Genomic DNA, 15,214 nt, shown 5'->3' on the forward strand with positions numbered 1-15,214 from the left:
GCAAGGATAGTCTGTTCTGGCATTGGTTCCAAATGGTGTTAAAAGGTCAAAGGAGGTGTATTGTCATTGGCTCCAAAACATTCGAACTTGATACAAGCTGATCTCTCAGGGATGGGGTGTTGGTGATTACAGAGAGGGGAAGAGGGGCATGGTCCTGAATCTTTCTTAAAGAAGATGAGGTAAGCTGGATTGTAGGTGCTTTGGAAAAATTACTAGAAAACCGCAATAGACTTTTTGAATCGTTAAGACGAGCGGACAGGTGAAGGATAACCTCATTTTCAGTTGCTGAAAATAGATGGGGAAGATACATAAGGTTAAGCCCTTGGGAAGGAGCGAGAAGAACAAGAAACATTTGTATTCCAGAAGAAGCTAACACTTTAGGGTGGGAAACGATGTCAAAAACTTTTTCGTTTCTCGCCAGAAAGGAAAGACCAGAAGTTGTTCCCCCCTTGATAGAGGAATTTCCAGGCTTAGAGAAAGGAAGAAGCAGAGTGACGGTGGTTGGAGGAAGAGCTTTCATATCCATGGTCCATAGACTTGGTCTGTTTGGAAATTGGAAGACAACCTTCGTATGCACCAATCCAGAGGACATAAGTTGGAGAGACGTGGAACTGGGCATCTCAACGAACTTGCATTCCCCGACATTGTTAACTCTGAAACTCTTTGAAACAAACAAGGCGGTGGGGTTTGCCCCGTCGGAGGAGACAGTCAGCAAGTGGGCGAGGTTGGGATCAGTGTTTGTGAATGGGAAGAAGGTGTTGATTGACCGGTGGTGGCTGAAAGTGAATGACAACCTCACAAATCTGAGTTTTGATGGTTGGATAGTGATACACGGCCTCCCCTTTCATCTGTGGACAGTGGAGACGTTTAACCAAATAGGAAGTCTCTGTGGGGGACTGGAGGTTATTGACAATCGAATGAGAGATTTCCAGGTGCTTCGGTTTGCTAGGATTAGGGTGAAAGGGAGAGGAGTGTTCGCGATACCTTGAGTAGTTCCCATTCTTGACAGAGAAGTTTGGTTCCACCGTTCAATTGAGGTCAAAAGGAAGAAGGTCGAGCCTGGGGAGGAAGAAACTGAATCAACTCACCAACCCGAGCCCAACACACGTGCCAAGTCAAGGAGAGTCACATTGCCAACTACTAACCAGGTGAACTTGTGTGGGGTGCACAACCAACCTGCAACAGAAGAGATTACGTTTGGAAGAAGCAAAGCCAAGCACAATAACTGTTTTAGGAAGTTTGGCGGTAACGTGGAGGAAGCTTGCGGAAGAAAAGGAAAGTCCACTCAAAATTTAAATTTTAAGCAAAAAGCTGTTCAAGGAGAAAGAGAAAGCTGGTTGCAGACAGGCAATCCCAACAAAACCTGACCCGAGAGGGAGACCCGACCCTCTTTTCTAGTTCCTGACGGAGCTGAGAGTTTGGGACAAATAAAGACAAAAGCCCATTTTGTTCAGTTGTGTTGGGATACAATTAAGTCTGATCTGTTGGAGGTGTTTTCAGATTTCTACATTTCGGCTGTCATGAATAAAGGCAACAACTCGACCTTTATCACTCTAGTTCCAAAGAAAGAGGGGACCTTGGAAGTTAAAGACTTCAGACCTATCAGTTTGGTGGGGAGCTTATACAAAATTGTGGATAAAGTTCTAGCGACCAGACTAAAGGAGGTGCTGAAAGATTTAATTTCAAGCAGCCAATTTTCCTTTGTGAAAGGGAGACAAATTATTGATAGTATACTTGTGGCAAATGAATGTGTAGAAGAAAGAAGACAAAGTGACAAGGCAGGGGTAGTAATCAAGCTGGATCTAGAAAAAGGCCTATGATAAAGTGGATTGGGACTGCTTGTTGGAGATTCTAAACTTGAGAGGCTTTGGAAGGAGATGGGTGAGGTGGATTAGAGGGTGTATAAGTTCTGCTTGGTTTTCAATCCTAATAAATGGAGAGCTGACTGACTATTTTAATGTAGACAGGGACCTGAGACAAGGGTGCCCTCTCTCCTCCCTACTTTTTACTTTGGTAGCTGATATCCTTTGTTATTTACTTCAAAAAGCAAGGGAGAGAAACCTGCTGAAAGGATTTGAGGTAGGTACAGTGATTTAAAAGGCGTGCCTAGGCGCACAGGCGAGGCGCATTCTAGGGTAGGCGCCTCGCCCAGGTCCCAGGCGCAGCCCTTTCAAAAGGTACACACCTGGTGTGCCTTGCGCCTCAGCCCAAGCATGCACCTTTTGAAAATTTGACGCTTTTTCCTTTTTTTGAGTATAGTGGCTGGGCTGGGGGCTCTGCCCCCGGATTCCCATGCCACGCCCCTCGAGGCCAGCCCAAACAAGTCCATGTTAGGGCCTTAAATTCTTAGTTTTCACACAAAAAATAATGATTTTATAGCTTTAATTGCTTTTTAAGAAGATATTTTATTAGGATGAATGAATGGACAACATTACCAAACAACTCATTGGAGCTTCGAGAACCCCCTATTTGGTAATGTTGTCCATTCATTCATCCTGATAATATATCTTCTTAAAAAACAATTAAAGCTATAAAATCATTATTTTTTTTTGTGTGAAAACTAAGAATTTAAGACCCTAACATGGACTTGTTTGGGCTAGACTCGAGGGGCGTGGCACAAAGGCGGCTCGTAGAATTAGGAATGTGATATGTTTCATTAGCTACTTGAAGTAATGCAATTGAGAAAAAAGAGATTGTGGGTTTTATATGCTTGAAAATGTTTTATATGTTTGATTTCATTTTTAAATTCTCATTTGAAATTTTGAGTATGCTTTACATATTATGTTTATGTATTTTTATTTTAGATAATAGGTTTTTAAAAACGTTTATTTTAAAATTTATGTTTATATTTTTTATTAATATTGTGTTTAATATTTTTTGATTTTTTTGAATTTTTAGCATTTTTTTTTGTATTTTTGCACCTTGCTTCAAAAAGGCGTGTGCCTCTCCTTCCGCCTTGCGCCTTGCGCTTTTAAAACACTGGGTAGGTAGGGAAGAAATTCAGATATCTCACTTGATGTTCGCAGATGACATAATCTTGTTCTTGGAGGTGGATTGGGAATACATCTCCAACCTAAAATGGGTATTAAATATTTTTGAGCTGGTGACTGGGCTTAGAATTAACTTCAACAAAAGCAGTACTGTAGGCATAAATGTAAATGGCTCTCTGCTGGAAAGGTTCAAGGAGCTGTTAGGTTGTAAATTGGAGAAACTTCCTATCACCTATTTGGGAATGCTTTTTGGTGGGAATCCAAGGAGTCAAAGTTTTTGGGATCCAGCAGTAGAAAAATGCGAGAGAAGACTGGCTATGTGGAAGAAAAGGATTTGGAAGCTTAATCCTGCCAGCAAGTTCTCACCTAACTCCTTTTTTAAGGCTCTAGTTTCAGAAGATCAGATCACTCCCTTCCCAGTTAAGAACGTTTGGAGACCACATGTTCCCCCTAGAGATTCTTTCTTTGTCTGGGAAGCCTGCTTAAAGAAAATAAATACTTGTTATTTGATACAGAAAAAGCTTAGAGGAAGGTTATGTATGTCCCCTCATGTCTGTCCTCTCTGCCTTGGTGATGGTGAAACAGCTAACCACATTCTTCTCCACTGCCCTGTCACTAGGAAGGTTTGGTGTTTCTTCCTAAACTTGGTTACAGCTGGTTTTTCCCTGAGAAGGTAGTGGACCTCCTGTGGCAGTGGAAAGGCAAAGGTCTAGGAAAAAGAGGAAGGGTATATTGGAGTACAGTGACACATGCAGTCCTTTGTGGTATTTGGGAAGAAAGGAACAACAGAACCTTTGAAAACAAATTCAGAAATGTGGAAGACCTAATCTCTTACATTACTTTTCTTCTGTAACCTTTGGGTGGTTTATTCTGAAGCTTTCAAAGGTCTGTCTCTAAATGACCTCCAAAGTAACCTTCCAGCCATCCTGCAGTCCTCTCCTACATCTGGATCAACCATGAGAAGCCTTATTAGGGAAGAAGGTGGGTTCATCCTACACTTTGATGGTAGTGCCCAAGGTACCAGCCAAGCGGGAATTGGTGGTGTCTTCTGTGGGGAGAGGGGGATCAGCTGGGCTTATAGTGGTCCGATTGGGAGAGCTGATGCTACAAAAGAAGAGGTCTTGTCAGCACTTGCAGGAATTTGGCTTGCTAAACAGCTGGGCTTTTGCTCCTTAACTATAAAAGGGGACTCTGCAAATACGATAGCCTGGCTAAGGGAGAAGGAAGGAGGGCCTTGGAGATTTGCTCATCTGCTAGCTGAAGCTCGAGATATCTTAGAGGCATTGAAAGTAAATCTGGTCTGGATTCCTAGGGAGCAAACCACTGTTGCAGACATTCTTGCAAAATCAGGGGTTTCTAAGGAAAGTTTGTATAGTGACTTCTGCATACCTCTATTATTCTGTCTCAGCTGCTTTAGCTTGTAGTACATTTTCTCATGTACTTGTTCCTGTTTTAATTTAATAAAAGTTACCTTTGCTCAAAAAAAAAAAGCTATGGCAGAAAATAGAAATGAAACTCCTTTAATGACATTCTGCAATGATAATAATTACAGAGTACTTTACAAGACTGTCAACCTGTTTCTATAGACTAAGTAAGAAATGAAACCACACTTCTTATTTAGATTCAAACTCCAATAGAAAATAGAAATTTCCTATTTAAACTAGGAGACCTTTGTAGATCTACTAATTTATACTAGTATTAGAAGTACGAATGAGCTTGTGGAGCATTTCCTGTTTGGGAGTGGTTCTCCTACTAGTTTGGCCAGTTTGTTTGATGATGGTACTTTTGAATGGCCAAAAAAGGGGAAGAATCCTATGGAGATGCACAAGGGCCAAAGTCTTATGGACAGTACAGGAAGAAAGGAATGGAAGAGTATTCAATGAAAAGAAATTAGTATATAAACCCATAAGTATTATAGTTTAATTATGTATATTACTATATTTTACTTATTATATTTTCAAATAATACCCCTTCCACCATATCTGGTTGTATTGGTATTTTGAATCTTGATTGAACCCTAACAAATAAGAAAATAATAAAAAGAAATTAGTATATAAACCCACAAATATTTTAGGCATTGCCTTGACGGTGCTAATGACTAAACCAACATGGGAAAACTTGACATAGAGAATCTATTACTGTGGGTGGAACAAACAGCCAGGACTAGTCAACTTGTTGTCAAATTTTTGATGATAAAAATTTTACTGAAAGAAAAAAGAGAACATACTCTGGTGATAAGCAATCACTTAGAAAACTGAAGTAAGAAAAAAGCCTTCTACCACATCCCAACAGCACATTAACTGAAACAATACCACTAATAAATTCCCAACAAAAATCACTGCACTCTTCCCCCTAAGCAACAGCAGACCACACTACAGACCAATAAACCACTCCAGAGCAATAACTACTCTAACAACCCAATTAACCGAATACAACCTCCAACCCAATGAGCAATGCACCCCTGCAAGTCTCTACCCGAAAGATTTAAAAATTCATCAACTCTCCCCTCATTATCCGAACAAGATCTCCCCCAGTTTAAAAGTTTAAATCTTGAATATGAAGATCTGATACTTCTTTCTCTTCCAACTCTAATAGCATCTTTCTAGCTAATTCTTCACCTCCTAGCCATTGTCCAATGTTGGTCCTTGCTATCCGGCGTCTTGGGAAGGTGGACCGATACCCACCAAGACCTTCATATTCAAGCTTGTCAGCTTGAGAATTTACTTTTATATGATAATGCCAATACCTTTTAATCTGTGGGTCTTTTTTTTAATAAATTTAATGTGTGGGTTTTTTCAGAGCATTGAAGTTTTTTATTTATATATGTATCTTTCAGGACCTGATAAGTACGTTTCATGTACCTCAAGATGTGTGGGACCTCCGGTTATTTAAGCATGTGCCATCAGTGTAACCATTTTGCCTTTCGATTCTGTATCATCTTTTACTTTTAAACTAGATGGTTGTTTTTGTTGTGTATTTGTCCTCCACTCTTTTAGGTTTCTATTATTTTGCAGGCTTAAATGTCGTTTTTAGTTTTCTTGGGTATTTATTTGTCATCATATATTCTTTTATTGGTGCTTTTTAACATTTTTCTAGTTTTCTTTGCTTATTTTTGGTATTATCAATGCTGTATCTGAAATATCATCATGAAACATGGGCTCTTGATGGAAACTTATTTGATGAATATGAGTAATCACCATGACTTCAAGAATCAGCATGTATTGATGTAATTCCACAGAGAGCCTTCAGTTTCAGATTGGTCCTTGTTGCCATTTTATGCTTTTGTTGTACTTAAGATACTGGAAATGCTGTTCCCTTTATTTTTATTTTTCTTTCTATAAAGCCCTATCTAATATGACGAAGAGTGAAATCTGAGGTGTCCAACAAAAATGCCTTTGGATGCTTTTTTTTTTTTTAATTTTCCAAAGGGATAGTTGATGTGTGGTGTTTTTTCGCTTACTCAGTGTTCATGAAATTGGTGATTCAGCTATTGAGCAGCCTCTTTGTAGGTTTGGATAGGATCTTATACCAGTTAATCTAGTGATAGGCCTCATCTTGGACCTTTTTCTCTTTGGGTTCTGATGTAAGACTTATTGTTCTAATGCCAATTAATAGGACTACTATGATTTTAGGACTGAAGGTAAGTATTAATAGGATTACAGAGGTTTTGAATCAAATCACTGAGAACTGCATATTCTCTTTGGGATCATGAAAAATAGAAAATTGAAAAACTAACTGTAATAAAACTTTGTGAAGATTTTTAGGATGGTGGGTTGTTTGTAGCGGTTTAATTTCACGGCATTCTAAGCAGGTTTCCCATGAACAAAAGGCACCTTAATGATAGAAACTGCCAATATTCCGAGAACTAGGGGTTCAAATGGAGTTTTGGGATGAATTAATGGTAATAGAAACTTATGAGGGTCAACATGATATGGTGGCATTTGAAGGTGGTTTGGGCACCAAAGGACAAAAATTGCTGAAATGGGAAAGCTATGGGTTTTGGCATAAACTGAAGAATAACAAACTTATATTAATTTCAGTCCTTTAGGGGTGTTAATTGAAATTGCTTGATGAAGAATTTGTGGGTTGTTCATGGCTATAATAGTTACTTGCAAAGTAAGAATTTCAGTCACGTTAACTGCTGTTTTATTCATAAAAAAAGTAAGAGTGTAGAGAGACGAGGTTATGCTGAACAGAATTAAAGGAAAGCTTTGTTCATAGTTGGCTGTTCCTAAGGATCTGAGGGGGTTGGGCTATAACAGATTTTTTGACAGAGATGTCTTAATTTCTTGCTAACAAGTTGTATAATCCAATACACAGGAGGTATACATGGCCTATCATTGTATTGCATTTTATCTATATCATTAATACAAAACCTTACTTCAGGAAAAAAGTAGCATGCCATACATTCACACTCTTTTCTGTTTTATATGGTAATTAAATCTATTGATATTGAATTGGTCCCAGGTTGAATCACATTGAGATTTTCTGCTCCACGAAAAAATCCTAGAGTTGATAATGCTCTTTTCACTGGTTGTCTTGTTATCTAATATAAATTTTTGTGTGTTTTTTTCAGGTCTGCTCTATACTTCATTGCATGCTATTTTTCAAGAAAAGGTTCTCAGGTGTGTAGTTCACTTATCAGTGAGTCTCGTTTTCAACATTATCACCATCATCATCACCTAGAATATTCTTCATTGGAAAACTAAGGAAATATAAAATGTTGTTGATGCTAAATGGTTAGTGGGGATGACTTGGAGGGGAGTTTGTTGGGATTTTATGATTTTTTTTAGGTGCTGGGCTCAAGCAAGGCTGATGTATACTTTGTATGTGGCTCTTGAACCTGGAGTCTACCAAATGGGGTTATAGAGATCTGTTCAAAAAAGTGAAACGGCTAACTAGCAATATGAGAGTTAGTGTTCAGTGGGTGGGCAGATCGGCAAATGCTGTAGCTGATTCATTAGTCAAACAAGGGGCTTCTTGGGACTGTCTTTATTGGGCTACTCTGTGACTTGTTCTAATTGACTTTGTAAAACTGTATTTATTTTCTTAGGAATGTCTAGGTCATGCAGTGATTAATTGGTGCTTAGTACCATAAATAATAATTTTGAAACAGCAATAAAATTCTAAGAAACAGTTATTAAGGCACCGATTACTTGAATAAATAAAAAAAACTAAAAGAGTACGAATATTCTATAACCCAAAAATTCTGACAATGGTAGAGGAATTGGAGAATTGGTTTGTTTCCCCACGAATTCTTTCCATGCTTCTGAATTTGCATTAGGACCAAAGAAGAGGAACAAAACAGTTCTAATTGGAATACTTTCTTTCTCCCCTCTAAAGTCATTAGAAATTCATACTCTGTAATATTTGAGATTGTAGCTTTGAGTCCTTTGACAAATGAAATGTTATTATATCTATCTACATATATATGCAATTATGTATTCCATTTGGAAATCTTGAGTTTGTCTAGCATCTTTTATTTTGTCGTCATTTTCAGTATATCTAACCTCATTGTCCTCATTTTAACTTATTTAACTATTCCATTGTCTCAATGTTCTGAAGAAACTTCAGATTGCTTTTGCAGTCTTATTTGTTGTTTCCAATGTGGTGGTGATTGTAGGGTGACATTCGGGATGCTTTACATCTTAGACGAAATCTACTAAGAGCAGTTTTGAGTATATTAAACGGGAAGGTTTGGTTTTTCTTGTTGTTTTAACCTTTTATTTTCATCCTAGCATGAGCAATAATAAGCCACTGAAGTTTGTGGAAGTGGAATTCAGTTGTCAACATATTTGAATTGCATATTTCATGTTCGTAATGCAGTAAAGCATGCATATTCATTCTTTCTTGTAATTTTCAACTTTTTTGAGTTAATGTTGTCATGAATTACTTTTGATGTTTCAGGTAGATAATGAATACTACGTATTTCTCCTAGGCTTTTTCTCTGAGATGAAGCGATTTCTATATTCCTGGACCATACTGGTTTCTTATGAGTTGGCATTTGTATTGTTTGGTAAATCGATTTTATTTTGTCCCCTTGGTGGCATTTCTTCATTGTGATGGGATTAATTGAATTGGTGTAGCCAAAATTAGTTGTAGGTTGCCAATTGGACATTGTTGTTTCTATCATTGGGGCTTAGAAAAGCTTATGATTGGGTGTTCCTTGACAAAGAGTTCGTTTCTGGAAAGGGTCACTCACATGCAGGACTGCAGTTAAATGTAGGCTATAAGGAGAACAATTCATGGGGAGACATAAACTGAAATCTCTTCTATGAAGAACGCCAAAAAATGACCACAGTATCAGCTAAGTTACAATTAATAAATAAATGACCGACTCCTCCTGATCATAGCACATAAAAAAATAAGCTTGTTATCCTAAAGTCTAACGTCCTTGCTTTTGAGGTGATAAATTGTGAGAACTGTACAGCTAGACCAGGCACCCTAGTTTCAAGAAAAACATTGAGAATTGGTGGATGATTGTAATGTTGTGGGATAGGAGGGTTTCAATGCATGCAAAATCCAAGATGGATTAAAGGGAAATTGAAGGTATAGAATAATCAGATCTTTGGGAGGGTTGAGGAAAAGAAGGTAGAGGTGTTGGGTCAAATTGAAGCTCTAGACAAAATGGAGAGGAAAAGGGAGCGGTCTAAGTGAATATGAAAGGCAACAAAGACTGGGGTTGAAGGCTGAACTGGAAATGACCTTGAGAAAGGAAGAGATCTGCTTGCGACAAAAAATCTAGGTCTAAGTGGTTAAAGGAGGGGGATGGTAATTGATGAGTCCAAAAAAAAAAAAAAAGAAAAAAGAAAAAAGAAAAAAGAAAAAAGAAAAAAGAAAAAAGAAAAAAGAAAAAAGAAAAAAGAAGAAAAAAATGTGTATGTATCCTGTTTTGCATTTTTTTTTTTGTAGTAGGATCCTAAATTGTTGTTTTTGAGTAGCTTTGTTGACAGTTTGGGTCCAGTGGTATTTTCATCATTTTATAATTCAGATTCTGGTTAGGGGCAGTTGGGTGCACATCTGTTGGGTTTTGGTCTCTTGGGTCTTTTTGTAACAAAACTTATCTTTTGGGGGTTTGTTTGAATTTAGCTTTGTTCTTAAGGAGTTGTTTGTGAATAGGAAGCATTTTAGGGGCTCATTTGTAAATATTTCAATTGGCTTGTCCAGCAAGCCATTGAGTCTTACAAAAGAGAAGGGGGCTGTTTCAATAGAGGTCGTTTTTGGTTCTTTCTCTCTTGTTTGAGTTGTATCTCAGCCCAAACTAGGATTTTCGAATATTGGGAGCTTGGGTTTTGAGGAGTCAACCCATTTTGGCACCTTCCAATCCCTCTATCGCTACGTGTTTGTGCGGGAGGCCAACTTGATGCCATTGTTACTGTAGCGGCAGAACTGTTCTAGGAGTTCTCTACTTCGGGTTCAGGTCTGAAATTATACCTCAAAAAGGGAGACAGGTAACTTTAATCAAGTCCACCTTCTCCAACCTCCCAATTTACTTTTTGTTAGTGTCGAAAGCCCCAACAAGGTTGTGCAAGAAATTGAGAAGATAATGAGAGATTTCCTTTGGGATTCAGGGGGTAGTAATCATAATAATCACCTTTTGAAGTAGAAAGTGGATAAGTGAAGAAAGGGAGGAGGTTTGGGATAGGGAGGTTAATTGAGAGGAATAAGGCTTTGTTAGGTAAATGGCTGTGTAGATTCCCAAAAGAGATTGAGACATCGTGGCATATGGTTATTAAGGCATCTATTGGTTGCACCCAAAAGGCCAAATGGATGGACACAAGATCAGCAAAGGGTGCTAAATCTAGAAGCTCATAGAATGATTTTGACCTTCCCAATTTTTTGCAACACATTAGATATGATGCCATATCAAGACAAAGGATGAAGTTTTGGGAGTATACTTGGTGGGGTGATAAACCTTTGTGTCAATCTTTTCCTAGAATTTATATCCTTTCCAAGTTAAAAAAATAAACCAATTACTGAAATGGCAACCCGGTAAGAAATGGGCTGATTTTGGATTTTGGGTTAAGAACTTTGAGAGACCATGAAGCCTATGAGTTAATCCCAATGCTTGAGTTACTCCAAGATGTCCATCTTCTCTCTTCAGGTAATGGTGAGAGGATATGGGCTTACAATTTTAAGGGCACCTATTCTTGTGTGTCCTTTTTGAAAACATTTTTCCCTCACTTGAGGTTCACTCTTTTCTTGCTAGAGAGTTGTGGTTTAACCCTGGAAGGAAATGGGCTGATTTGGAATTTTTTGGGGTTAAGAAGAACTTTGAGAGAGCATGAAGCTTGTGAGTTAATCCCGCTGCTTGAGTTATTCCAAGATGTCCACCTTCTCCCTTCAGGTAATGGCGAGAGGATATGGGTTCAAAATGTCAAGGGCACCTATTCTTGTGCGTCCTTTTTCTAAAACCTTTTCCCCCCACTCGAGGCTCACTCCTTTCTTGTGGTTTAGCCCAATTCCCTGCCCAAAAGTCAAGATTTTTTGTTTGGAAGCTGCTAATCAAATCATTAACACTTTTGAGAGACTTCAAAGGAAGTGGAAAATCTGGTACCTTTCACCTCAATGTGTTCTACGCTTGAAGAATGGGGATTTCACCAACCACTTGTTGTTGCATTGTCCCTTTGGGTCTCGGTTGTGGCAATGCTGTCTCTCTTTGGTGGGAAGAAAGTAGGTGACGCCAAATACAGTGGTGTACTTGTTCAAGACAGATTTTATGAATTTTCTACTCAGAGACAAAATTCTATGGCAATTTGTGAGGGGAGTTTTTCTTTGGGTGCTGTGGTGTGAAAGGAATGCAAGAATTTTTGAAGAGAAATATAAGAAAGTTAAGAGGTGATATAACTACAATGATAAAGGGTGGCACATTAGGCTTTAGTGGCTAATGATTTTAAAGGTGTCTCTCAGTGATTTGCTTAGGGAGGGGCAAACAGTGGCTGGATTTCAAAGAAGCAGACAGCAAAGGGTGCTGGATTGGAGTCCTGTGGTGGGTTTGATTAAGTTTAAGTTTGATGAGTGCTGCCTTGGAAGCCCAGGGCCATCTGGCGTGTGTGTGTGTGTGGGGGGGGGTGTTGTAAGAGATCGGTGGGGCACTATTGTCCTCAATTTTTCAGGTCCGGTGGGCCTGGATAAATCACTAAGAGCAAAATTGTTGGCTTTAATTCAAGGTTTGAAATTGTTGCAGCAGCAGGGGTTGAGGGATGCGATAGTAGAGGGGGACTGTCAAACTGTTATTTGCTGGATGAAGGCACAGGATCAATCACTGTGGGAGTTCAAGCAGATGGTGAAGTTGGCTGTTGCCTTAGAGGTGTCATTTTGAACACCTCATTCAAATGGGTTCCTAGAAGTGCAAACATGCTGGCAGACTACTTGGCAAGAGTTGGAGTGGGGAAATAAAATTTAGAATGGGGCAAGGTTCAAAATATTGATATGTATTGGCCCGTATCAGGAGCTTCCTGATACGCCCCTACAGAGGGTGTATCGGGGTTTTGACCGGTTCAGGGGGTGGACGGACCTTAAACTGGCCCCTCTGAACCGGATTTGAGAAAAAAACTAAACAAACTAACGATACTGTGTATCGATATTTTGAACCTTGGAATGGGGCTGCTCTGGGCCAGGCTGTAATCTGTAATCTGTAATCTGTAAAGCATTGGCTTGTGATGTTTTGTTTGTTTTTTCTAGCTGTCTTTTACAGTGTACTTTGTAGGCCTTCTGTTCATTGTGCCACCAGTTTGGTGTTTTGATTAATGAAATTATTTCTGTTATTTATCAAAAAAAAAAAACAAAAATAGCTAAACTAGCCAAACATGGTATGGGGTTCCTCCAAAGACTTCTAACTGCTGATACAGTCACTTCATTTCTGGAGACAGCCTCATAAAACTTCATTGAGAAGACATCATCTAAAAATACCAACCATCATCTCACATCGAAGTTTGATGGGTGAATTGGATATTTGGATTAGCTTTGAGCCTGTTAAAATGAGAAACACATTCTTCAACTCTCTCCTAAGTTTAGTCTACAGAAAATTGATTACCATGTTACTTTGTGTCATTACTGTTGGAAAATACTAAAATAGGTTTATTTCATGTCAGCAGATGTGTTTGCAATTGTTTCTGTTTGCCTTTGGAGTTATTTCTTTTGTTTATTTTATTTTTCTTTTCAGATATTTGTATATGTATTGAATTCTTTGAGTTGCCTCAATGGTTTTTGCGGGGTTGTGTAGTATATATAAATGGGATGTTTTGTCATATAGGAATCTTATGATTTGAATGAGTGTCTGGTCAAGCTGTTACCTGCAGCTGCCTTTGCTCTTTGTGTGGGTTGTGCTCCCATTCTTTGTACCAATGATGGTTCATGCTCTTATTTGGATGTATCTGAAGCTGCAGAGGAATGGTTAAAGGTATGACGGGTAGGATGTATAACATCTAATGTTCTGTTTCATGAACTATTGCTGACTTGCTATGTCATAACTGTCATTGCAGATAGAGGAGCATGAGCAAGAACCTATGAAGCAGTTTGAATGTTCTGTGGAATTCTTAGCTGAAATTAACCTGGGTACTTGTGCTCAGGTGCTGGTTTTTTGTTTTCATAGTTTCTCTTTGTTAGTGAGGATTGCATTTGAATTTTAATATCTGGTTCTCTTTTTCAGGTTTCTGAATCCCAATTCCATCATGGTGTACGCCTTCCAAGACAGATAAAGGAACCACTTGTCCATGAATTGGATGACTGCTTCCTTGTTGATATAATGGATAAGAGGATGGAAAAGATGCTTCTATCAGATCTCTTCTTTTTTTGCACCCTCTTATCTAATTGCATTTACTGTTCAATTATCACGAGGTAAGTAGCTTCTTGCTCACTTCGGGCCATGATTTTTTAGGTTCCAAATGTTGTAAGCTTCTGGCAGAGTTTGATGCATTATTTGCACCATTTGAGTTAGGGGAAAATCTATGATGCTGGAAAGACATGGTATCAGAAAAGTTTTGACCTATCAACACCCACCCAGAAAGACAATAATGTTCATCATTAGGTGCTCCTTAAATATATCAATTACAACGACTAAAGTGCCCCTTGGGCAGATCCAACCAACTTAACAACTTTATTATGTCTTCATGCCTGTGGTAAAGTTGACCCATCTAATGTACTTTTTTTTTTTTAAAGATAAACCCATCTAATGTATTTTTTGGGCAACATTTGTAGATTTCCTTTTTTTTTTTTAAAACCCAAGCTTCACTACTGTACAACTTCTGAGATACAATAAACTGGCTCATAAGAAAAAGATATACACAAAGAAGTCTTGAATCTAATGAGAAAAATCAAAAGGAAAAGAGAGACAAAGACATTATCCATTTCTGAGATACAATAAATCAAAAGGAAAAAAGAAATTGAGTTTAAAATTTCTTTTTTATTTATCTTCAAAAAAATACAATAAACCAATACAGTCCTCATGGAGGGAATTTAACAATATAACATGATTATTAAACTGAATTTTGGACTTATTCTCTTATGGCATCCTTAAATTATGTCATTTTTCTGCTTCTCATGTTTCATTTTCCTGCAGGTTGGGAGAGGAAAAATCATCCTTGCTCCACAAAATGGCTGATTATTTGCTGTCATTGCTTGATTGTGCTATTTCTGTTATCCAGGAAAAGTACAATGATATTCAGTTTCATGGTTTCTTAGGCTCTGGCCCTAATCTTGATGGGACTGGCTGTATTCTGGCTTCACTTCGAAGCTTTATTTCCTCTCCTCTTTTCAGCATTTGGAAAGATCAAAATTTTCTTGATGATGTGCTGCTCAAATCTATTACACTAGCCATTGAGAGGCTTTTAAGGGCTTTGGCTAAACAATTTGAGGAATATTCTGCGTTTGCAAGAAAATTTCAGTCCGAGGTGCTCTTGCCAGAATCTTCATCTTCTATCAATTGCCAAGTGTCATTGGATGACAGCAAAACTAGGATTGTTGATATGGAGCTGGATGTGAATGAAGATCCCAAAGATAAGGATATTTTAGCTGTTAGCCCGAACGATTCTTCTGGCATATCTTCTTTTTCTTTTTCTTTTTCTATGAAGTGGAAGTTGGGCATGGTTTCAGGAATTTCAAATTTTTTCTCTATTTTACCTGTTGTTACATGGACAGTCATGTTTGGTCTAATGGAAAATGAAAGTGATCCAAAGGTATATTTCATACTTGTTCTATTTCAATTGACAAATTCCTTCCACCAG

General features: G+C 38.2%; 1 protein-coding gene across 3 annotated transcripts in view; it reads left to right on the forward strand.

Moving 5' to 3' along the window:
* Window positions 1-15,214, forward strand: part of ATM (Serine/Threonine-kinase ATM-like protein) — a 151,152-nt gene that overhangs the window by 15,220 nt on the left and 120,718 nt on the right. For 2 of the 3 annotated variants that reach the window (XM_088902617.1, XM_088902618.1), the window contains exons 15-21: window positions 5,827-5,897; window positions 7,567-7,615; window positions 8,614-8,685; window positions 13,246-13,392; window positions 13,475-13,561; window positions 13,642-13,829; window positions 14,551-15,166. In XM_088902617.1, coding sequence (XP_088758743.1) covers window positions 5,827-5,897; window positions 7,567-7,615; window positions 8,614-8,685; window positions 13,246-13,392; window positions 13,475-13,561; window positions 13,642-13,829; window positions 14,551-15,166 — 1,230 coding nt within the window. Of the gene's footprint in view, window positions 1-3,811; window positions 4,350-5,824; window positions 5,898-7,566; window positions 7,616-8,613; window positions 8,686-13,245; window positions 13,393-13,474; window positions 13,562-13,641; window positions 13,830-14,550; window positions 15,167-15,214 lie in introns of those variants that run through there. The other variant, XM_088902619.1, reaches the window with a different exon arrangement.

This window comes from Nelumbo nucifera, chromosome 4 (genome assembly GCF_055504915.1).
Source record: "Nelumbo nucifera cultivar China Antique chromosome 4, China Antique-T2T, whole genome shotgun sequence".
Lineage (NCBI taxonomy): Eukaryota > Viridiplantae > Streptophyta > Magnoliopsida > Proteales > Nelumbonaceae > Nelumbo > Nelumbo nucifera.